This window comes from Sarcophilus harrisii, chromosome 5, assembly GCF_902635505.1.
Source record: "Sarcophilus harrisii chromosome 5, mSarHar1.11, whole genome shotgun sequence".
Taxonomy (NCBI): Eukaryota; Metazoa; Chordata; class Mammalia; order Dasyuromorphia; family Dasyuridae; genus Sarcophilus; species Sarcophilus harrisii.
In genome coordinates this window covers 105,160,571-105,187,273 of record NC_045430.1, presented here as the reverse complement: position 1 = coordinate 105,187,273, position 26,703 = coordinate 105,160,571, and the positions used below count along the sequence as shown (strand labels likewise).

Below are 26,703 nucleotides of genomic sequence, written 5' to 3'. Positions count from 1 at the left end.
AAAATCTCTGCCCCTTAAATAAAAGTAATGATAAATTTTCATCAAACTATAGACATTTTTTAAAGCTAACTTAGAAGTTTTCTTGTCATCATTGTTTCGTTTTGAGTTGTTTATTTTTTATGACACTTTTTTGTTTTCAATCCTGGGCTCTTTCAAGATTCTTTGCTTCTTTTCAGCTGAAAAATAAATTGATCTGGGAAGAAGAAAGAAAAATCAAAGAAGTTTTAATTGTGAGCAGTTAAACACATTTCTTAAGCAAGGTTGCAGCAATCTGTTTGCCAGCGTGAGGTTCTAGGGAAACCTATCATAGAGAGCTTGTGAAAAGTGTTCCCAGTAGACTTTGTCTGCCATATTGCAGCCAACAGTTTCTTAATCTGCCTCAATCAATCCTGACTAATCCCATTTCCAAATCAAGAGCTGCTCTCTGCTTTCTTGATATGGAGAACAGATGGTCTAGAGACAGCTGGGTGAACTTTCTGTTTCCTTTTCTTCTTGAAGTCAATAAGAACTTTAAAAAATATACTTGATAATGTATGTAATATATTTTGCAAATATTAATGGATTATGTAAATTTGAGTAATTATCATCACCTTATCAGAACCCTACAACTCTGTGTGATAAGTCCTAGAATATTATTTTAGTATCAATTATCTTGTACATCTAATTATTAATTATCTTCTTTGGATGAAGAAAGTAGTTTACATGAAACTAAGTGACTTTCCCAGAGTCACATTGCTAGTAAAAATCAGAAGATTTAAAACCAGTTCTTCCTGAATCTGTTGCTACCACTCTAGATACTATGTGATTTGAGTCTCTAGTTATAATTATGACATTCATTTAGAATTTCATGCATAATTTCTAAACTTAATCTATACTGAAGTATAAATTAGCATTCCCCCATAAAGTATTTCTGTTTTAATTTGATATAATTGAATAAAAATAATTTTATTTAAAATGTCCAAATGTTTCTGAGTATTACTTAGTCAATACCAAAAGCTTAAAAATTATCTTTAACTTATTTCTTCGTTTAATCTTAAAAATAAAATTTTGTTTTCCTTTTTTAAAGGAATATTTATTCTGTCAGGAAAATTGTTACTGAATTTGCCATGCTGCTTTTCTTGGGATTAGATGGCCTATGAGGTCCTTCTAATTAGGTGATTCTATGCACAGAAAGATCCTGTTAATAAACATACAATTCAACAAGACTTAAAATTGTTTTGATGTTTTAATAGGGGAACTATAGAAAAGAATTTTTAATTTAAGAAGCAAAATAACTTTGGTAGTTGTGCTCTTTTTCAGAAAAAAATGCAGAAGAATTTTTGAATTTTTTTAAAGCTTTTTGTTTCCTTAGGTTAGGTTAATTGTGAGTGTGTATGTGTGTGTTTGTGTGTGTATGTGTATATTTATATATGTATGTATTTAGCGATCCTAGTTTTAAGGACCACCTGCTAACTATCTTTTCTGCTTTTACTTTCTATCTTATAAAGTCTTTCCTGAGACCTTAGTTAGTAATAAGTAGTACTGTTAGTAGTGTGAATAGCTCACTGCTTGTGGTTAATTCTGATGATTCAGTATTACTGTCCAGGATGGGTATAAGATAGATGAAAGATGGGTATAAGATGGGTATAATGATAGATTTCTAGGAAATACCCTGCAACCTTCTTGAGAATTAAACCTTAAAAGGTGGCTTCTGTAGGAGTGAACTTAGTTCTTAAGAAATCTAAGGTGAACCTCATGTTATAGTTCAAGATTTTGCTTACTTGAGACAATATGATAATGAAATAGATTTCCTAAATCCCGTAAACACTGTATTTAGGCAGAAGTCAGGGTAAATATTTCTTTTAAATTTTAAGTGGGAGATATAATTGAGTTGATATATTGAATAATTGGTTAAGACAGCTAGATGACTCACTGGATATGGAAAAGAGATAAAGAGAGAGAGAGAGAGAGAGAGAGAGAGAGAGAGAGAGAGAGAGACAGAGACAGAGACAGAGACAAACATAGAGACAGATAGAGAAAAAGAAACAAGAGAAGAAGAGACAGAGAAAAAGAAACAAGAGAAGAAGAAAGGAAAGAAGAATAGATGACCCTTCCTCCTTCAAGAATCTTATATTCTAATGAAAAAAACATGTGTATGAGTTAAAACATACAAAATAATAAAAAAAAAAAATTGGTAACCTTAGAGAGGATGAAAGGAACAACTCGGGAAGGGTAGAGATCAAGAAAGGCCACCTATAGATGGCTCTTGAGATGAGTCTTCATAATTAATATTTATATGGTACTTAATGGCACTCATAATTATCTCATTTGGTTCTCACAGCAACTTTAGGAGTATTATTCCCATTTAAAAGATGACAAAATCAAGGCAGAGATTAAATGGTTTGCTAGTGTCTGAGGATATATTTGAATTCTGGCCTTTCTGACTCCAGATCTAGCTCTGTGATTTTTTTTCTTGCCCTTGCTCTTTCCCCCCTGTCTTGGTGTTATATCTTGGTTCATTTTCTGCACCTGACTATTAGAATGCTTCCCATTTAGCTACTGTTACCACCATACTACTCTCCTAACGAGGTCCTTTCCCAGTATCTACAGAGCTTTCTCTGTCTTCCTAAACTAACCTGGCCTGAAAAAAATGACTCATTGACTTTTTCCTTTGCCTTCCAGATTAGAATTCACTCTGGTATTTTCTCTAGGTTATTATAGAGGAAGTATGTTGGGAGAGCAAGGAAAAAAATGTTTACTCCCACTCCATCATCTTGACTATAATTTCTCCCAAAAGAGACTTTCCAAAGATTACATCTGACTTGATCAGTCTTCTTCTCAGTAAATTCCAATAGTTCCTATGACATAAAGGATCAAATATAAACTTCTTTGATCATCATATAAAGATATTACAATCCAGCATCTTCTTACTTTTTTAATCTTCTTGTATTCTACTGTCCTCCTCATATTCCATCATCTAACCACATCTGATTTACTTGTTTCTCCTCACATATGATATATGTGACATATCTCTGTACCTTTGCCAAATTTTTTTCCTCCTGATCTCTGACTCTTAAAATTTATTACTTTCAGACAGCTACATTGAAGAGTAAATTGGAAGCTGGATCTGGAGTCAGGAAAGTCTGACGTTAAATACATGCAAACACAGTAGTCAAGAGAATATTGAAAGGTAAATATGAGTGAGAAATTATAAGGAACTAAAAAGGATTACACTGTTTATACTAGCAGATGGGGAGATTATACATATAATCCCTAGGTACTTTATCATCACCAGGGTTCTTTAGAGAAAATCTAATTAGATAGAGACCCTAGGTTTGAATCTATTGTTTTTTGATAATCTCAAAAGGAGATATTAATGGGTAGGAAGAAGTCACTGGGAAAGAAGGAAAGAGAGATGAACAACAGGAAGAATTATTTCACAAAATTAGGACTTGCAATAAAGAGTTTATGTAGTGGAAAGAGCAGTAAGAAAAGGGGGAGTGAATAATACTTGAACCTCATTCTTTTTTTTTTCCTGAGGCAATTAGAGTTAAGTGACTTGCCCAGGGTCACACAGCCAGGAAGTGTTAAGTGTCTGAGACCAGATTTAAACTCAGGTCCTCCTGATCTCAGGGCTGGTACTCTACCCACTCATCACCTAACTGCCCCCTTGAACCTCATTCTTATCTGAAATGGTTCAAGGTGGGGTAGGAAGGAGAATTCATATATACATAGTTGGGTACAGAAATTCAGGAATTAAATACTATTAATTAAAAAAAGATAATCTTAAAAGTCATGATTTCTAAGTAAATGAGAAATTAGGATATCTGAAGGACTATCAACATGTATACTGAAATTCCCTAGAATGAGAAAAGGAGGACTATGAACAGGGTACTAGATTCATTGAGAATAAAAATGGTGGTTTATTAGATAATATCTTGGAGAAGAAAATGACAGACCACTCCAGTATTTTTGCCAAGAAAACTCCAAATGGGGTCATTTGGACACAATTGAAATTACTCAACAACAATAACAGCAACAGCAACAACAACAACAACAACAGATAACACATAACAGGTAACAGAATTTGGATGAAATTGATTTAAATGAATCTCACTATAGGAGACATTACTAAGTACAATTTGTAGAAGGAGAATCTGGAAGGAAAAATAGAAGCTATTAGTACTCCAATTCTACCTCCACAACTAGTGATTGGGGGCATGAGTGAAAGTTTACCTGGTACTAAATAGAGTAGATAGGGACTTTAATATTTTTCTAGTCCCCTAACTCACAAGTTATGTCATAATTAGCTCCTTACTGTCTTTTATCCTGTTGCCAATACTTATCAATTTGAGCTTCATAATATTTTCTCTTATGTTTTATATTCCCACCTCTCTCCTTTGATATTGTCTTCATCTGGGTGTAGGTTCTCATCATTTCATTCCTAACTTATTACAATAACCTATAGATTGGTCTCCTTACCTTAAGGCTTTTCCTATTACTCAGCTATTAAAGTGATCTCCTTTATAGTTGAATCCCCACCATGTACTTTGTACTTCAATGCCACTGATCTTTTTCTGTTCCATACAAAAAGCACTCCATATCCATATTCTTACCATCCTCACTGGCTATTTATTACTCATACCTCCTCAACTTTACTCCTTGCTTCTCTGACTTCCTTCAAGTCCTAGCTAGAATCCCATATTTTCCAAGAAGCCTTTCCTGATCTCCCTTAATTCTCCCTAATAAAAAAAGGTATCTACCTTTTGTTAATTATCTGTTTATTTATCCTGTTATTTGTCTTATTTGTATGTAGCTATTTTCATGTTGTCTCCCCCCCAATAGGTTGAGAGCTTCTTTTTTTAAATAATATTTTATTTTTTCCAAATACATATGAAGATAGTCAACATTCATTTTTATAGAACTGTGTTCCAAATTTTTCTCCCTGTTTCTTTTATCTTCCCCCTCTCCAAGATAGTAACAATGTGATAATAGGGTAAATATATACCCTTCTTTTAAACATATTTCTATAGTTGTCGTGTTGTACAAGAAAAAATCAAAAGAAGAAAAACAAGAGAAAAAAACACAACAAAAGGTGAAAATACTATGTTTCAATCCACATTCAGTCTCCACAGTTCTTTCTCTAGATGTAGATGGTATTTTTCATCCCAAGTCTCTTGGAATTGCCTTGAAGCACCCCATTGTTGAAAAAATTCAAGTCAATCACAATTGATCATCACATAATCTTGTTGTTACTGTGTACAATATTCCCTTGGTTCTGTTCATTTCACTCAGCGTGAGTTCATGTAAGTCTTTTCAGGCTTTTGTAAATTCAGCCTGCTCATCATTTCTTAAGAGAACAATATTTCTTTACATTCATTTACCATAATTTAATCACCCATTCCCCAACTTATGGATATTCAATTGTGACTTTCTTGAAAGCAGGGACTATTCTTTGTCTTCCTTTGCTTCCCCTCGGGCTTAATATAGTGTCTGGCACATAGCTGGTACTTTATAAATGCTTATTGATCGATGGACTGATTCAGCAGGAGGGCCCTAGATCTCAGGTGGTGAAAGAAAATGTAATGAGAGGAAAGAGGTTTAAGTTGAGAGGAAGTTTACTAGTTTTTAAACATACAGAGATCACAGTAGAAGGGGATGAGAGGAGTATCTCTAGCTACTTCTCTTGGTATGTGTGGGAGGTATGGCAGAGAAGAAGGGAAAGGATAAAATTAAGAAAAATGGGAAAGAGCAAATGAATGGCTGAGCCTGGGGAAGGTAAAGGGCTGTTATTTGGCAACCTAGAACTCAGTGTCACAGGAATGGAGAGAGTTGGAAGTGAGTGGAGTAGAGTGGAATGAGTTCAAGGCAGAGTAACAATGTTGATGAAGGCAAGTATTTAAAAGGTACAAGCTTCATAATTTGAATGGAACTAATTTGAAAATCTGTTACCTGACTTGACTTGCTGCTATGAATTCAGGATAGCCTGGCAGTGTTATAATTAGAAGGATAGGAAAGTAGTTTGTAAAAATTCTACTTAGCTGACTTTGAGCCACATTATATTCTTGGGTTATCCAGAAGCTCAAACAAGAATTCTCCAGGTATATAAGTCCTGGGAATCAAGCAGGGAGGCAAGGGATGCTTGTTTTTACCTTTCTTTGCCTTGTTTTACACCTAAACTAAATTAAATGATCATTTCCTTAGTCACTAATTGTATGACTGTAGGCCAATGACTTATCTATAAAATAGACATCATAATTGATTCAACCATTTTGGAGGATTTGGAACTATACTCAAAGGAATATACCCATGTATCCCTTGATCCAGCATTACCACTGCCAGGTCTATATCCCAAAGACATCAAAAAAGGGAATGGACCTATTTGTACAAAAATATTTATAGCACTTCTTTCTGTGGTACTTAAGAATTGGAAATTGAAATACCCATCTATTGGGGAATGGCTAAACAAGCTTTGGTATATGATTGCAATGGAATATTATTGTATTATAAGAATTGACAAGCAAGAAGATTACAGAAAAACCTGGAAAGACTTACATGAACTAACAGAAAATGATGTAAACAGAACCAGGAGAATATTATTCATAGTAATAGCAATATTATTGGATGAAAATCTGTGAATGACTTAGCTATTCTTAGTAATACATGATCCAAGATAATCCCAAAGGAATAATGATGAAGAATAATTGCCTCCAGAGACAAGTATATTGCTTGACTATACACTGAAACCGACTAATTTTCACTTTCTTCCATTTTTTTTCTTTTATTTTATCTTGTTGTTCTATACAAAATGACTAATATGGAAATATTTTATATGATTATACATGTATAACTTGTATTTGACTGCTTACCATTTCAGGAAGGGAAAAGGGATAGAATTCGTAACTCAAAACTTTAAAAAATATAAAAATGTTTTAACATGTGATTGGGAGAAAATTAAATATATTTTTTAAAAAGTAGATAACATATTTGCACAATCCACAAGGTTGTTTGAGGATTAAATGAAAAAATGTATGCAAAGGACTTTTTGAACATTAAGGCATTTTATAATTATCAATTACTATTATTATGAAGCTATTTCCTTTTCATATAATTACAGAATTTTGAAGTCATAAGGGATCTCAATGACTGTCTGGTTAACCCATAACTGAATGCGTGTTTCTCAACATCCTACTTGATGGGTGGTCATCATTAATTCAAAAAAAGTCTGCTATTTACCTAATTTATTTCTTGGATAGCTTTAATCACTAAATGGATAATAACTTTAGTCAAGCTGAGACCTACCAAAGACCTTAGCTTAAAAACGTCACGATCCTCCCACTGCATTCAAGGCCATTTCAAGTTGTCTTCATCTATATCTGACTATGGGACCCAGATGACTGGAGGAGAGAATGAGGCTAGTAACTTTGCATAACTTTCCCTCACTTAAATCCAGCTCTTTTGTATGTCATTGCATCACCTCCCTGATGATATGGTCATTTTCAAGAACAACAGGCCAAACAACAACAATGACAACTATTTACTTATCAGGATGCAATACAAACACAATGATTTGGAAGAAGAGGCAAAGAAATAAAATATAATTTTTGCTCTCAATAAAGTTATAATCTGGAAGTTATACCTCTCCAGGAAGGAGGGGAAAAGAATATATATATATATATATATATATATATATATATATATATATATATATATATGTGTATATATATATATATACACATATATATATATATATAATCACACTGTGATTATTTTTTCTTTTACTTAATGAGGTCATATGAAATAGCATTAAATTTATAATTAAAACACTGGGTTTGGATCATAACACAAGCACTTTACTATTTATATGACTTTGAAAAATGTTACTTCTGCTCTCCAACCTTTGGTTTCCTTATTTGTGAAACAGTTATAGGAATTTTTCTGTCATATGTCAAACTTTCATGGGAAGCTTGGGATCAGTAAAGAGGTTTTAAAATTTCCCAAAAGTTATCAATCTGTTCTCTCCCTTCTGTTTAGCTCTGGGTCCAACTTGTCCATCTGGACTGTTTGTCCCAGATATACAGACTGATGGACAAGCTCTTAAAAGTGTCCATCTGAATGCATGTTGAAATCCTGAAGAATATGAATGAGAACATATTCCTACTGATCCTATTTATTTTATATTATTTCATTTCTGATTATATCCCCGTTTCTTTCCACCTTGGGTAAATTCCTTTGTATGATTAGATTGCTCCTAGGATACTCTAGGGTTTGATTTTTTTGAAGTTAATATCAAAACTCTCAAATGTTTTATTAATGATAATAACTATGAAAAGTCATTTCTGAGATCCCCAATGCAATGTCTCAGACCCATTAAAGCTACATATACCATATGTATTGTTCTTAAACTCTCAAGGTGCTAAATAGGAACATTCGGAAGATTTCATCATTTATTGGAAATTCTTCTTTGGACTAGACTTTTCCCTGCATTTTTCCTTCACATGTGAATACCTTTGGTAAACATCAAAGCACAGGTCTATCTTTTCCAGCAGCATTAGGGCTCTTAGCATTGGCTTTTCAAAGGGAAGATCCAGCAAGTTTGAAAGAAAATAGAAGATATGCCTCTAAGAATCCAGGAAACAAAAGGTTCTTTAGCATTGGTCCCTAGGCTTACTTCAGATATGAGAGGAGCTCTTCCAACGAGGAGTTCTGAAGAACAGGAGTGAAAGATGGCTTCAAAAAGCTGTATGATAGGAGAAAAGAAAAATGAACTGGTCAATATGGCAAGAGCAAGGGATAACAAGTGGGAAATCAGAGGGTTCCACTGTATTCTCAGGATGTCAGGGTAAATTAAGAAAAGTCTCTAGCACAATGGATGAATCCCCAAGAGAAACTTATGAGAGGACATTTATAGGAGTTGCACAGAATGAGCATGGATGGGTTGAGATTTACCTCATTGAAGGGAACTCTTGAATTGATAGGATCTCATCTATTTGGGCATATACCACATAGCACTATTTTGAGAAAAGCTCTTTCTAAACTTTAAAGTGTTATATAAATGAGCCATCATTATTGATATTATATTAATTATTGTATGTAATATATAGACATCTATCAATTTATAGATTTTCACGTGGAATTATTGTTAGTTTTCCACTTAAAATATTATGAGAATTTTAGGGCCGTAGAAAGTATAATGGAGGCTATTTGAAGAGCTTTGTGTAATAAGGCATGGGAAGAAAACAAAAAAAAATCAATTGAATGCTTCATTGAATCCACTTTCCTGTTATATTAATGAATACTAAGCCTGGGTGCTTTTACTTGTGATCATTCCTATCACACAGTAGGCACTTAACAAGGATTAATTAGCTGTCTGATTGACTGAAGGTTATTGAATTGAGAGTCCATTAATCCTGTCCATTCATTTATAGCTGCTAAATGGATAATTCTACTTCACTCACATTTGTATTTCTTGCTACTACATATTTTAGATAATAAGTAAAGTAAATATGACCTTTCAATGAACACTGCACTTGTCCTAACCTGCTATACTGATTGGCCTCTTAAGAATCCTCCCATATGCCCATTAGTTTATAGAAAATTATAATAAGGGGACATGACTTGTTGTTAACAGTAATGGTCATTTTCACTCAAACAGGGTTTTTTTTAAGTTGTCACCCTTTAGTGGCAAATCAGATCTTTATAAGGTTCTTAGAATTCATGGACAACTTGGCTATTTCATCGTCTTGGTCTTAAATTGTGCATTATCACCCAGAATCAATATAGATTTGGCCTGCTGAGTTTATAAGAAGAAATATTCCCAGGAGCATCAGTGGGAGAGCTTAAAGGAACTCAACTTCTTCATCAATAATAATTTATATAAGCCCTATTTTCTTTAAATTTTTTTCTATTATAAACTAATAAGGCCTTTGTGACTTCTTGGGCTCTCACAAAGTTCCTGCTAGCACCCTTTCCCTATTTTGAGTCTAGGAATAGTCTGATTATGTACTCATTAGATAACAGATATAAGAAATTCAGCACATTTCTTCTCTTATTCTCTCAAGAATGTGTCTGGCCAAAGCAGAAAACTATCCTAGATTCTCATTTCTCCTAATCAGCAACTGGGAAAGGAGCAAAGTTTTCTTTAGAGTTGAGCATGGGATCATAGGATCATGGGATCAACTAGAACTATTAACAATAATTCTTTTCCTAAAGTTCAGGTCTGACAATGTCTCTCTCCTGCTGCAGAAACTTCAGTTGCTCCCCATTGCCTCTAGGATAAAATACAAATTCATTTAACATTTAAAGCCCTTCACATTTATCTCTAACCTCTCTTCAGGTTGATTATAAACTACTTCCCTAATGGATAGTGTACTTTGTTCAAATGGACCTAATTGCATCTCCTTGCACATAGCATTTCTTTTACTACATCCACATATTTGTACAAGCGACTTACTCCTACTTAACTAGAAATGATTTTCCTTTTTATTTGTCAGTATTTTAAAATCCCTAGTTCCTTTTAAAGTTAATTTCCTTCAAAAGCCTTTCCAGATTCCTCCCCCAACCACCCACACATTCAATTATTAGTGCCTTCCATAAATCTGTGTCTGTTTTAAATGCAGCCAATTACAAACAGGACTCCAACCTCTGTGAAGAAATCCCACTAGATTTTGAGGACAATGTCTTAACTACTTAGTCACCACCAAAGGGGTTTTTGGGGTGTTCAGGAAAGATTAACACTTCTGGTATGAGGGCTTCTCAAGCCCTTTTTGGGGCTGCTTAACCACCTGTATTATCTACCTGTCCCCCAATTCCCATCTGTGGCTCCAGGTTGTAGCATAAGACAATGGTCACATCCCTAACAGATAGTTAAATCAGGTTAAGGATAGCTGTCATGGAGTTTGGGGGAACCAAGGAGGTATCAAGCAGGTGAAGACTTCTGCCAGAAAAATAGGCAAATGAGAACAATTTGTTCCAATGGCCATGAAGGCAGCTAAGGCAGGTGCTGTGGAGGACTTGGAACTCAGTCAGATGTTGGGAAAGTGAAGGCCATTCATTGCATCCCTAACAATTGCTAGTCATCCTGACTTGTGTTTTGCCATAGATTTTGATAGCTCTGGAAGAGAGAGTAAGGTTGACAATTCTGTGCAGTTTTGCCTCACTTAAATCCAATTTCCAGGCAAGTCAAGACACTACTCCATGACACCATTGGTCTTCTTTGAAAATGAAGGATGAACAATAATATTTTGAATATATCCTAAAGTTATTTATTTGTAGACATGCTATATCCCTTAGAAGAATGTAATGATTTCTTGGAGGACAGGAAATTTCTTACATTTGTATGTGTATTCCAAACACCAGCACAGTGCCTTGAATATAATAAGTATAGGTATTATTATCTCCATTGTTTAGGTGGGAAGTTTGATGACTACCCTATTCTATTCAATTCAGCAAACATTTATTAAGCACCTACTATGTGTTAGATACCATGCTAAGCACTGGGGATATAAATAAGAAAAATGGAAGACCATTTTTATCCTCAAGGAATTTATGATCTTTTAAGAATCATTAATTTATTTTAAAATAGTCATTAAAATTAAATTTCAAATGTTCTTTATCCTCAACTCCATCCATCCTCACATATTGAGAATGTAAGAAATATATCAATTTTATGTGTGAAGTCATGCAAAACATATTTCTTTATTAGCCATATTGCAAAAAAAGCCAAATAAAAATAATAAAATAAAGAAACATTTAAAAAGTGGGGAAAAGTAAGCTTCAATCTATACTTCATTATGAGATTTTTGGAATAGTCTTGGATCATTGTATTGAATCAGAGTAGTTAAGTATTTTAATTGATAATTGATATAATATTGCTATTACTATGTTCTCCTGCTTCTGCTCACTTCAGTTAGCATCAGTTCATATAATTCTTGACAAGCTTTTCCCTGAAGCCATCCTGCTTGTGATTTTTTATAGCAAAGCAGTATTCTTTAACAATCACATACCACAACTTGTTCAGCTTTTCTCCAACTGATAAGCAGGCTCTCAAGTTGTAATAATTTTTGTACATATAGGTTGTTTCCCCTTTTCTTTGATCTTTTTGGGATAGAGACCTAGTAGTGGTATTACTGAGTCAAGAGATATGCATACTTTCCAAATTTTTTTCCCAGTGATTGGACTAGTTTACAACTCTACCAATAGTTTATTAGTGTCTATTTTTCCATATTCCCTTGAGTTTATCATTTTTCTTTTTTGTTATAATAGCCAATCTGATAGATATGCAGTGGTGACTTAGAGTTGTTTTAGTTTGTATTTCTCTAATCAATAATGATTTAGAACATTTCTTCTGAAAACTGTATGTTCATATCCTTTGTGATCAAGTGATAAATAACTTATTTTTATAAATTTGGCCCAAGTTTCCCTATGTATTTGAGAAATGAGAGTTTTATTAGAGAAACATACTGTAAAAATTTTACTCCTGATTGCTGCTTTCCTTATCATTTTGAGCTCATTGGTTTTGTTTTTTGCAAAAATTTCATGTATTCAAAAATATTCATTTTACTTCCCATGAAGTCCCACCATCATGTCTCTGACACATTTTAGGTATGTGTGTGTGTGTGTGGGGGGTATGATCTTAGATATATTATTTAACCACTTTGGATTTCAATTCCCCCATCTGCAAGAGAGTGGTAATAATACTCATATTATCTAAGAGAACTCTTATGAAAATCCAGTGAGATGAATATATCATGAGCTTTGTAAACAGAATTATATTAACTTCAGTCACAATCTTTACATTGATGTGTCCTTGTAAAAAAATTACAGCATCATTTTATTTTAAAAATTTGATCTAGTTGTTTAAGGGGAATTTATATAAAGTAGATGAAAGAAAAAAGGAAAAAGCATAAATATATATGAACCAACATTACAATTCAACAAACTTTTTAAAAGAGAAGTTTATGCATTCTAGCAATTTTCTCACTATCAATGAACATACTTCTCTTAGCAAAACAATTTACAGACATCAATCTAAAAATACTAAAGCAGATTCTTGCTTTAAAACATTATAGTATCATCCAAGACAAAAATCTCCATTTTCAAATATGAGAAGAAAACCAAGATTGCACGTTATTGATAAATGACCTTGACTTTGAGTCCTGTGAAAATTCTAGAAAAGATCATCAAAGAGAAAATTGGCAAACATCTAAAAAAGAATCAATAATTACAAAGAATTAGCATGGCTTTATCTAGAACAGTTCATATAAGATTAACCTTATTTCTTTTTTGGAAAGGATTACTTGACTAGAAAAGAGTAGAATGCTATGGATAGAGATGAGTTAGGTTTTAGCGAGACTTTTGATTAGGTTTTTCATACTGTTCTTGTGTAGAATTTGGAGAAATATATATTAAATGATATAAGCAGTGGGATTCATAATTGGTTGAATGGGCAGATTCAACAAATGAATGCCTTAGCACAATCCTGGCAGGAGCTCTCTAGTGGAATATGCCAGGGAATTTGTGCTTGGTCCTGAGGAGTTTAACATTTTTATCAATGACTTGAATAAAGGCATAGAGAACATGATCAAAACATTTACAGAGGACACAAAGCTGGGACACAACACTAATGGTGGATGACAAAATCAGAATCCAAAAGGAACTTGACAGGGTAGAACATTAGGCTGAATTTAATAAGATGAAATTAAATATGTGCCACCTAGATTTCATCCTGACAGTATTTGTATAAGACTGTCCTCATTGATGAAGAAAATAATGACTCATTCCTGCAAATCTGGGGCAGCTAGGCGGTACAGTGGATAAAGTGCCAAGCCTGGAGTTAGGAAGACTCATCTTCATGAGTTCAAATCTGTGACTGCAAGCAAATCATTTAACCTTGTTTGCCTCAGTTTTCTCATCTGTAAAATGATCTGGAGAAGGAAATGGCAAACCACTCAAGAATCTTTGCCTCTTTTTAGGGTTTCTTAAACCTAAAAGGGGTCACAAAGAGTCAGACGTGACTGAAAAATGACAGAATAACAGCTGCATGTCTGAGAGAGAAGTTGATCTCATTACCCACTCCAGTTCCACAGAACTAATGATGAAACATGCTGCTCAACTCTAGATAGGGAGGTAATGGACACAGAGTGAAGAATAAGTGGGTTTGTTGTTTTCGTTTCTTTTTGTTTCTTGTTTGTTTGTTTTTTTACATGGTTAATGTAGAAATTTGGTTAACCAGTGTGAATCCTGGAGATTAACTCCAGGAATAGCAAGATGATGGTATTAGTATATTCTGCTGAAGAATATCCAGAGAAAGGCAACCAGTATGGTGCAGGATCTTAAATATACAGTACAAGAAAGTCAGATGAAGTACCTGGGCATTTTTGACCTGGAAATGAGAAAAATCAAGTGGGGCATGATAGCCATCTTTAAATATTTGAAGGAATGACCTGTGGAGGAGAAATTTGGCTTGTTCCTTGGTTCTGGAGGGCAGAATCAGGGGAAATGAGTACAATTTATAGAGGCAAATTTAGGCCTGAAATCAGGAAAAACTTCTTAGAGCTGTTCCGAATGAACTGGACTTTCCCAAGAGGTACTAGATGCCTTTTTCTTGGAGATCCTTAAGCAGAGGTTTAGTAGACCACCTGATGAACATGTTATGCTAACGATTCCTTATAGTTCAATTTGGACTAAATGTCTTTAACTCTCAGATTTTGGGGTTCTGTGATGTTTCTCAGCTTTGAGGAATTTTTTTTTTATTAATCAAGATGCATCTATATTAGGAAACAGCTGATTAAATCACACCTTCAGGAAATAGAAACAAAAGCTGTTAGCTAATGCTTTGAAAGAATATGATTTTAAACTTGTCTTTAAAAAGGGAAAAACTGGAAAGCAAAGAGAGAGAAGTACGATTTCAAATGAAAAACTTGGTCTCTAGGATAACTTTCTTTGAAGATGTTTAATAAGGCTTCACCTTATTTTATTGCAAAAATTTCCACAATCTACTTTGAAGACATGATACAAACTAAGTCTAGTAAAAGTTATACTTTAGCTTATTTTTATATATTAATTTGTTTAATTTTTCCAAAATAATATTCAAATGATCTGTTTTGTTTTATTCAAACTAATGATATTAACATTTACAAACTAAAACAGGAACCAACAATACTTAAGGATTTAAACAAACAAATTTTTTAAAGAATTAAAGTTCATGCCACTTTAACCAATTAGAAATTTCTAGACTTCAGCTTAGGACTTTTTATCTTTCCAATCCATTGTCTTCCTTTAACTTTCTTCTGAGAAAGAGAAGAAATTAGAGGAAATGTAGTCAGTTATTTAGTTACCAAATAGAAGGAATTAATATTCAGTTTCATTAGGGATTAAATGTATACCTTTCTTTGTAAAAGAAAATAAAAACAAAGAATAAAAAAGATAGTTTGGAAAAACCAGACAACAACTGAGTCTGACAATTTATGTACAACCAGTCCCTCAGTCTTCCCAATAAGAGAGGGGAGGTTGAGATCTTCTTTATAATAAAGAAATCATTTAAGCAGAACCAATTAACAAGTTGATCACATCTGATAGCATAGTAACCTTCTTTACCTTTAGTTTTCTATTTTCATACCTAGAGGAAAGAATATATTTCTCTATAGTTTTTCCAGTACCAAGATTGGTCAAGATTGGTCAAAGTTAATTTAGCTTTTAATTGTTATCATTTACATTATTGGAATCATTGTAAATATTATTCTCCTTTCTTTTTTGCATTAATTCAAATGTCTTCCTATGTTTTTTCAAATAATTCATAGTCAGTACTTCTTACTATATATCCCATTACATTCTTTCTGATTCCAGAAAAATAGAAAACAGAAAAAGGCAATGTAAAGCAAGTCTACTTAAAATGAAGTCTCATATTTTATGATAAATGGAGAAAAAATTGAAATGAAAACTTATGAAAACATATTTTAATTTTTTCTTTAACAAAATTGAAATTCCTTTTTTATAAAGCTTTATATTTTCAAAACATATACATAGATAATTTTAAACATATACTATTGTAAAACATTGTGTTTCAAATTTTTTTCTCCCTCCTGTCCACCTCTTCCTCTAGATGGCAACTAATCCAATATGTGTTAAACATGTGCAATTCTTTTTTTTTTTTTTCACATTTTTTCATGTTGCACAAAAAAATCAGATCAAAAAGGAAAAAAAAATAAGAAAGAAAAGAAAATGCAAGCAAACAACAACAAAATCCCCTGAAAACTAATGTTGTGATCCACACTCAGGCCCCACAATCCTCTCTTTGCACACAGATGTCTCTCTTCACAATATTGAAATTCCAGTGACAACTGCATGCAAATTCTTAAATCAAAGGAAAAAAAATCAAATGCTAATTTTTTCCATATAGTTTTTCCAGCAAAGTTGTAGGATAACATAATATGAAGCACTTGTACTTACACTTAGACTTTAAGTTTCTTAGAGCAAGAACTTTTTTTTTTTTCTTGTATGTTACCCATGGTCTCTAGGACACAGTAAATATTTAATAAATGATTGTTGAGTAATTTATATACCCCTCTTCACATTTGAGTCTCTTTAGTATGATCATAAAAATGGACATTGGGAGTAAAATATTTTAGGCCTTCATTAGTTTTCCTAATCTTTGAACTTTTAAATAATTGTCCTTTGATGTTCTTGCTGACAATAATAGATTGAGCTTGATAGAATGAGAGATGGCAAGTGTCATAGACATTAATGTTCATCAGAGATGCATATTTGAGTGGGGTCTAAGTTTATTAGTAATTAAGCTTATTACCAAATATTGCTGTGCTATGGCAACTTTTGCTTCCCTTCACAACTTAATAGGGGGTAGGTAGAGAGCCAGTTTCAGTCAGGAAGACTTGGGTTAAACTCCTGCCTTAAGTACATACTGTGTGCCCCTGGCCAAGTCACTCAATCTCTCAGTGACCCAGAAATCTTTCTAATATTACAGTTGCGGAACAATTGCTCATAGACATTGGTACATAGTCTTAAGGCCTTAGGGGAAAGGAAGGATTTTAACATTCAGAGATGAGGAGGGAATGCATTCCAGGCCTTGGGGATAGACTGCTTAAACCAGAAAGGTAAGAAAAAGAGTATGCTGGATAAGACCAAGCAACAGTTGATAAGCAATACAGCAATGTGAAATAATATTGGAAAGTTAAGTTAGAGACAGATGGTGGAGGCTTTTATATACCAGGACAATTCTAAGGAACTCTAATGAAATTCTCTTTGATCATATATGGAGGAAGGAGTAAATGAAGATTTTAGAGCAAGAGAGCCACATGAGAGAAGGTAGAGACCTAAACTGAGAAAGAATGATAAAACATAAAGCAAGAAAATGAGTATGATCTAACAGAGGTATTGAGACCATTGTTTTGTGGATTTAGATTTTTTTCCCCAGCAAAGAGTTCCAGTCTTATGTTTTCTCATGAAAATGCAATGATTCAAAAGTTATTCCAACAGTAGACTGCAAGCTTTGGAAGTCTCACCAAGTATACTAGACTGCAAGTGTGCGTCACATAACTGAATCAGTGCAGTAAAGTAGATACAACATGGCACCTAGAGTTCAAAGCCAGCCTCAGATAATTTTTAGTTATGTGACTCTGGGAAGGCATTTAATTTCTGTCTGTCTCAGTATCCTTAACAATAAAATAGGGATAATAGTAGTAAACATTATCCAGGGTTTTTGTGTCTGGAGTTGTTATGAGGAGCAAATGATGTAATATTTGTAAAATGCTTAGTATACTTCTTGGCACATAGAAAATGCTGAATAATTTCTTTCTCCTTTCCTCCTTTTCTCCCTCCCTCCCTCCTTCCATTCCTTCTTTCCTTCCTTCCTCCCTCCCTTCCTCCCTCCCTCCCTTCCTCCCTTGCTCCCTTCCTTCCTTCCTTCCTTCCTTCCTCCCTTTCTTCCTTCCTTCCTTCCTTCCTCTCTCCCTCCCTTCCTCCCTTCCTTCTTTCCTTCCTTCTCTTCTTCCTTCCCTCATTCCTTCCTTCCTTCCCTTCTTCTTCCTTATCAGCAAAGGATGTTCATTGTTATACATTTGATCAACAATTCATGATGAGGGTGACTAGGACTTACAGAGTACTGTGATCTGCATTATTTTGAAGTGGTATCAATACCATAAAAACCTCATATTCTTTGAGTATTATAGAAAGAGACAAAAATAATAGTCAGGGACCAAGTGTGCCAAGTTCAGCTTGTGCTGGTAGAATTTAAAAGAGTTTCTCTTCCTCAGTGAAAGAGAATAAATAATGATTATTTAAAGTTGACAGGAAAGTAGGTAGCCAGGGTAACTCTGTGGATGAGCTGATGTAAATGCCAATAAGCAACTAGATAATAATTGGGTATTTTGACAAAGATATTTAATTGGTAGTTTCTAGTTGTTTGCTAGAGGCAGCTGGATGGCTCAGTGGATGGAATGTTGGGCTTGGAGTCAGGAAGAGCTGATTTCAAATGAACCTCAGACACTTACTAGAAGTGTGACCTTGGAAAAATCACTTAACTGTTTGCTTTAATTCACTGGAGAAAAAAATGGCAAACAACACTATATCTTTGCAAGGAAATCCTTCGGATCTTATTGGTATGCTATGGTTCATGGAGTCATAAAGAGTCAGACACAACTGAATGATTGAAAAACAGGTGTTTACTATTTTGAGTTTTGCTATAAGTAAAAAATATAGAGTGAATAAAATCTGTATTACTTTGTTATATGCAGTTATAGTCTCTGTAGAGGATGTGCTGATAAGGAGATCAAGCATTATTCTTTTGCTTCTCTTAGAAATCTGCACCTAAATAATGTGTTATTGTTCCTAAGACATTTTTCAGCTGTGTCCAATTGTTCATGAATGTTTTGGGATGTTATTGGCAAAGATGCTGGAGTGGTTCACTATTTTCTTCTCCAGCTCATTTTACAAATGAGGAAACTGAGGTAAATAGAGTTAAGTGACTTGCCCTGGATCATATAAGAAGTTGAGTATTTGAAGTTGGATTTGAATTAAGGAAGATGAGTTTCCCTGATTCCAGATCCAGCACTCTATCTGTTGTGCTACCTAGCTGCCCATTGCTAATGTGAAATAGTAGTACACTAATCACTGGGTCTATGCAAAATTTTCTTGATGGCAGGTACTTAAACAAGTATATTACCTAGAAATACTTGTGTGCTGATAAAGTGACTAAAAATATGTTTTAAGCTTAAACTGCATTATTAAAATTTTTCTATTACTTTTTAACATTTAAAATGCAACAAAACAATAAATCAAGTCCTAAGTTGAAACATTGTGCATTTTCAAGGTGTAAATGCTCATACTGAAAATTTATCAATTGGCTCCCACAAAACAGTGAAAACTGGATCTCGGGGCAGCTAGATGGTGCAATGGATAGAGCTCCAGCTCTGAAATCAGAAGGACCTGATTTCAAATCTGGCCTCAGACACTTAAAACTTCCTAGCTGTGTGACCCTGGGCAAGTCACTTAACCCCAATTGCCTCAGCAAAAAACCCCAAAACAAAACAAAACAAATACTGGATTCAGCATTCCCCCTGCTAGAAGAACCTTTAAGTTATCAAGATCTCTCTTTCTATGTATATCTAGTTATCTATATCTATAGATATATATTTATATATGTTTTCTCTCTATATATTCTCCCTCTCTATATATATTCTCTATATATGTTTATATACTCTCTATATTTATTTATTCTCTCTCTATATATATATATTCTCTGTCTCTATTCTCTATTCTCTGTCTATATATGTTTATATACTCTATATATTTATATATTCTCTCTCTCTATATATATATTCTCTGTCTCTATATATGTATTCTCTCTCTTTACATATATATTCTCTCTCTATATATATTCTCTTTATATATTCTCTCTATATATATTCTCTATATATGCTTATATACTCTCTATATATTTATTTATATATATTCTCTGTCTCTTTATATATGTGTTCTCTCTTTCTCTCTTTACATATATATATTCTCTGACTCATTATATATATATATATATATATATTCTCTCTGTGTGTATATATATATATATATATATATATTATATATATACACACAGAGGAAAAAAAATATATATATATTGCCTTCTCTTCCTTTTTTCCTTGCAACTCATAAGGGATGAATCCAGGCTGGGGTTCAGGAAACTTTGTCAGATCAACTTTATGACAGTGACCATCTGTTTTCAAAGATATTTTAGATCAGTGATGGTAGTAGGTTTCTGCCAAGTAGTTAAAAGGCATTTTGGATCATTTCAGGTTCAGAAGAAGCATTATAGTTGATTTTTAAGGAATATCATATTGTCTGAGGATGGCAAAGTTTTTTTTTTTTTTATCATGTATAGGTATCGTTAATAAAGTTCTGATTCTAAATATACCCAATCTCAAAAACAATACAAAAGGGTTTTGGAGATGAGTCTCCTATTTCTCCCCCTTCTGCCCCCCCCTCTATTTTCCTTGCTATGGTGGCTCAGAACTAGATTTCTTTTATTTGATTTCTCTCCTTTTTTGTCCCATTTAGGATGACTCCTCCATGTTCTTTCAATTTGGCCCATCAATTGAACAGCAAGCCTCCGTAATGCTCAACATCATGGAGGAGTATGACTGGTACATCTTTTCTATTGTCACCACCTACTTCCCCGGATACCAAGACTTTGTCAACAAGGTCCGCAGCACGATTGAGAACAGCTTTGTGGGTTGGGAGCTAGAGGAGGTCCTGCTGCTTGACATGTCCTTGGATGATGGAGATTCCAAGATCCAGAACCAGCTGAAGAAGCTTCAAAGTCCCATCATCCTTCTCTACTGCACCAAGGAAGAAGCAACCTATATCTTTGAAGTGGCTAACTCTGTGGGCTTAACTGGCTATGGCTATACGTGGATTGTGCCGAGCCTGGTGGCGGGGGACACGGACACGGTGCCCTCAGAGTTCCCCACCGGGCTCATCTCCGTGTCCTACGACGAGTGGGATTACGGCCTTCCTGCCAGGGTGAGGGATGGGATTGCCATCATCACCACGGCCGCCTCGGACATGCTCTCTGAGCACAGCTTCATCCCTGAGCCCAAGAGCAGCTGTTACAACACCCATGAGAAGAGAATCTACCAGTCCAATATGCTTAATAGGTAAGAGCGTGGAGCAAGAGAAAAATCAGAGGGGGGAGGAAGGGCTGGGTTTCGAAAATGCGAATTGAATGGTGTGGAATTTCAGAAACAGAGAGAAATGCAGGACAAGGTAGCAGTGGGTTGGAGGCTGGTGACTGGGCTGAGGGCCTGGAACAATGAATGGCGGGGGTGATTCTGATCCAAATTGTGCTTCTTTGTGTTTCTGTTCCAAGTGTCCTTGGTTGTTGGTGTAGCAGTATGCCCCAAGTAGGAGGAGCCGAGAGAAGGCCAATCCACTGTTTCCTCTGGAATGCCTCATATGATGGGTGAATGGTGAGCAGGTGATACATAGGTCTGTGGGCATGCCGACAGTATTCCCCCTCACAGAAACGGGCTGGATTCTAGTGGGAGGCCAGTACTTCCTCCACTGCAGCAAGCCACAGTGCACAGCTGGGTTCCCTGCTTTCACTCTAGCAAGGCAGGGCCCCAGGAAGGCCCTTTCACCTGGTATTAGTTCCTACAACACAGAAAACAGACCACACAGTGCCTGACCCCCTTTGGGAAGGTTGTGTGGTAGGATGAGGGTGTGCTCTGGAAAGGTAAGAAATCACGCAGTTTGTGGCAAGTGGGGCCCTTGCTGTCCTACTGGGCTCCATTATTTCTGCTCACTTATTCCATACAAACGGGCTAGAATTTTTGCCTTCGCTAAAGGCTATGGCATTCAGTGCTTTTGCTAGAATACTGACAGTGATAATTCTTCATAATACAAATGCTATCTATACCTCAGGTCAGATTCTTCCCCATTATTATATATCCAAGTTGGAATAATTCATCCCGGTACCCTTTGTGACTATGAGTTATCCTATCTGATACCTCCTTGTAATTTAGAGCCATCATATTCAGTTATGATTTCCATTATGTTATAATTCTATTTAAAAAATCTTATGGATTTTTTCTTGATTCCTTTCATTTCTCTCAATCTGGCTTCAAGATATTTCACATATAAAATGCTTTCTTGTTATATATAAATAATCCTATGGAAGTTACTATAAAGGAATCATGTGATTATTACCTTAAATCCTACAGAAAGGTTAAGACTATTTCTTTCTATTCTAAAACCTCCGAGGATAGAAATGAAAGTCTTCATTTTGTTTCATAAGCCACTACAGTGGACTTATTCTCCCTAACTTTCAATTCTTTTGTTGAGACAGCCCTACAGAGAACAACCTACCTTTTCTCTTAAGGTATGAAGTGTAATTCTTGGGAGGTTGGCTCATCAAATACTATAATCCACAAGTACCCTCCCCATCAACTGACATCAGTTGGTTTTTCAAAAAAAAAATTTAATCAGAAGGTATATCAAGAATAGAAGTACAAAAATATCCCCCATTCCACCAAGTGGGAGCACATTCTTCTCTGGGAAATCTATTTTCCCTGCCCCACCACTGTGCACATTTCCCATTCTACTTATGCAGAGTATCCCAAAGTTCTTATTGAAGTTTTAAGCTTTAATTCACTAAGAGTTTTGGGACACCCTATGGATACACAATACCTTTTCTCCTGGAGAGAAAAGGCTTAAACTTGAAGCCAGAGATACCAAGACACATCTATAGGGAATGTACATATGGGATTGGATGTAACTCCTAGATTGGGAGTTCTTTAGTTTTTCTTCTCTTTCTTCCTAAAAATTTCCAGTAAATTCACTTCTAATGTGCCATAGCTTATGGACAAGTCATTCCCTTGCATGCAGGACATGCATGATACTTTGACTTCTGGCCTAAGACAAGAAATTAGCACTGGTTCATCAGTGGATTCAGCTGCTGTCGCTACTAGCAGACTGCTAGTAATTCTGAGTGCTGCATTTCTGATGGTTCCTCTGACTTTTCAAAGACCATGAGGTTATAATCTGGTCTCTGGACCATTCATCCAAGATAAGGAAAGAATACATTTAGGAGATAAAAGAAACAGACATCATGTCTTTTTAGACACTAGGGAACTGAATAGGAAAATTAGGCAGCTGTAGGTACTGCCATTCATACTATCTGATCACCTTACCAGAGGCTTACATCATTCCTAGCCATATTAGTACTCTACTCTTTCTGGGCTATGACCAGTATCGTTTTAAATGACAAACCAAAAAGCCAAGAAAGATAGACATAATGAAAACATGCTGAAGCTAAAACTGCTGGAAATGGTTTAAAAGTATATCTGGATCCTCCCTAGAATGAACCTCTCCAGCCTCTGGTGACATCAGGGGGTCAGTCTTGGGAAAGGTTCCTCCCTCTCTTGCTAAGAATACTGGCAGCTTTTTGGCACACCTTTACATCTTTATCAGGTACATTGATGGTTTGATCAAACCATGTTTATTTCCATATTAGCTTTTTTTTTTTTAAATCTTCATGACAAATGGAGTTATGTGAAATTTCATGGGTTTGATATGAATTCCAAATCCAAGATACAGGTGAGTACTTGAAGGAATTGGCGTCTTCTATTACTGAAGGAAGATTAAAGATTTGTTTAAACAATGATGGATGCTTCATACTCTAAGAGGGTCTTTAAAATTTATTGTTTCCATTTTTTTGCAACCAAGGAACAACATGTCAACCTAGAATCCTTATGAGTTGGATTTATTCCATAAGTCTATGTACAATTACCAGCTAGATTTAGTGATGTCTGAACATTTCACCAGATGTATTCTGTCTGAACTAGTCATAAAAAAAAGCTTGAATACTTCTTTTGGCTTTGATAAATGTGGTGCATTTGTTCTTGTCCTTTTAGTAAACATGGTATAAAAACACACCATTGCCTGATTCATGCTGAGTCTTTGACTCCCTGTTGAGAATATAATTTGATTGAACATGATAAGGAATTCCTTATCCCATCTATCTCCAGGTGAAAATTTTTATTAAAACCTGAGGGTGGTCTGAAAGAACCTTTATATCAAATAATATAAAACTGTTTTGGAAATGATTAGGTCAAATGTCCAGAATCATCTTTATCCCCTTGAGCTAGGGAAAATTATTAGCTGTTAGTAGATATGTTGTTTATATTTTCACTTTATCACTTCCTCAGGGACCAATTAATGATTATTCTCTCTTCTCATATATTTCTAATGCTGTGTATAAATCTATTTATGTCACTCAGATGATGGAGCATCTTCCAGTTATCTCAGGACTCTTTATTGGCATAAAGGCTCCATAATCCTACTCTTTCTATAGTTACTTCTCCTTTTGAAATTAGTGGAAAGGGAAGATTTTCTTTAAGAGATTTGAATGTTAATTTAAAATGTTTCATCTACTTTTATGTTGATTATTTTTAAACTCCTTATTGTTCTGGATTAAGAATAGAATCACAAAGTTCTAAGTTTGAATCTTGTCTCAGTCAGAATTATATGATTCTGGGCAAGTTACTTAAGCTTTCTGTGCCTCAATTTTCTTATCTTTAAGATGGTGATAATAATAACATATCTTTAAGGATTTTTGTGAGAATCAAATGAGATAACATGTATAGTTCTTTACATGTTAAGAACTTTACAAACCTTAATTATATATATATATATATATATATATATATATGTTAGTTATCATTATCACTACATTTAAAACTGTCACGCTTTACACATTTCTCTCACCATTTCTTCTCTTCTTCTTACTTTTCAACATCATGTTATCTGACTTTGAACCTCATCATCCAACTATGGATATCCCCAGAATATATTCCAGAGCTTCTTCTCTTCTCTCTCTCTACACCACCCCATTTTTATTGATGAACCCATCAACCCCCATGGGTTCAATTATCTTCTCTTTGCAGATGACTCTCATATCCTATAATGATCTCTTTCCTAGGCCCTCATCTCACATTATAAATGTTCTGTTGGACATTTCCAGACAAATATATTAGAGTCACAGCAAATTCATTGTATCCAGAATGTGACTTAGTATCTCCTTAAAACCATCCTGCTTTCATACTTCCCTATGTATTTTGAGGATATCTCATTCCTTTAGCTATCCAGGTTTTCAACCTCAAAGTACCCCCCCAAGTTTTCCTTCTCTATATCTCTCAATAGACTTTTTATTTTTTTTAATTTTTTTTCAAGTTTTTAATTTTTATTTTTTAGTAATTGGTTCCCTCTACCACTGCTTACCCCACAGAGAAAATTTTGTTAAAAAAGAAAATAAATCCTTCAATACATCTCTACATAGTCTGTCAAAACAAATACCCACATAAATCATGTCTGAAAATATATATCACATTGAATTTTAAGATTATCACCTTTCTGAAAGGAGGTGATCGGTGTGTTTTATCTTCATTCTTTTGGACTTGTGATTAATGTTTTATTGATCAGAGAGATCTACAGCTTTCAAAGTTGTTTTTCTCTCAACAATGTGGTAACCACCATGTTAATTTTTCCCTTACTTCTGCTTATTTTACTCTCCAGCAGTTCAATTCACATGGCTCTGGAGAGCCTAGTGACCCTGCCTCACTTAAATCTAATTCACTTTAAAGACAAGATATCACTTTCTTGATGTCATTGGTCCTCTTCCAGAATAAAGGATAAACAACAGCAAATATCTTCCCAGTTCCTTTTGGGAAAGTGGAAATCAGTTCCATTTTACCATTTTTATGGCATAATAATATTCCATTACACTCATATAGATAAATATAAAATGCAAAGCAAATCTTAAATCATTATATAAATGCTTATTATTAGCACAATTTATTTATCCATGGCCCAATATGATGATACTCCTTTAGTTTTAGGTTTCTGGCTACTGAAAGAAGAGCTACTATAAATATTTCATATATATGAGTCTTTTTACTTTTTCTTTGATTTCTATGGATAGAGATTTAATAATAGTATATAGCTGAATTGAAAAGTAAGCAAAATTTGTTAACTTTCTAAGCATGATTCCAAATAGTTTTCCAGATTGATATAGTTTTAAAACCACAACCACAATCTCTCTCTTTTTCTGTTTGTCTTTTTCTTTCTCTGTCTCCCTCTGCCTTCCCCCCACTCCCTCTCATCAGACCTCTACTTCTTTACATATATGGCTATTATCCTAATTCAAGCCATCATTACCTCTCCCCTGAATTATGGTGCAATAGCCTCTTCATCTCCCTTCTCCTGTTCTCATTTCTTTCCAATCCTTTTTCCTCTTGGCTATTAACTTTTATCAATACACATGTCTATGTCACCCCCTCTTCAGTGGCTCTTAATTGCCTCTAGGATTAAACAAAAGGTGTCAGTTTAGTACTTAAAGTTACTTTGCAATCTGCCTCCAGCTTACTTCTCCAGGTTTATTGTACTTTCCTTCCTTCCAAAATTCTACATTTTAGCTAAACTGAACTACTTGCTGTTAGCCAAACTCTGGACTGCTCTGTGTTTCTTTCTGCAGATATGGGGAGTCTTGCAAGGTGCTGCTCATGTACCTTTGTCTCTTAGCATTCCTCAAATCTTAGCTTTTGTGCTGTCTCCTAGAAGAGACTTATCTTGATTTTCCTAGTGGTTAATTCTCTCTCCCTTCTCCTTAAAGTATTACACATATACATGACTGTTTGCATGATATTTCTACCACCACGT

General features: G+C 34.6%; 1 protein-coding gene across 2 annotated transcripts in view; it reads left to right on the top strand.

Annotated features, from left to right (window-relative positions):
• The window catches only part of GRIN2B (glutamate ionotropic receptor NMDA type subunit 2B), a 661,880-nt gene that overhangs the window by 331,749 nt on the left and 303,428 nt on the right, over positions 1-26,703 (top strand). For both annotated transcript variants that reach the window (XM_031938228.1, XM_031938229.1), the window contains exon 4: positions 20,545-21,143. In XM_031938228.1, coding sequence (XP_031794088.1) covers positions 20,545-21,143 — 599 coding nt within the window. The remainder of the gene's footprint in view (positions 1-20,544; positions 21,144-26,703) is intronic.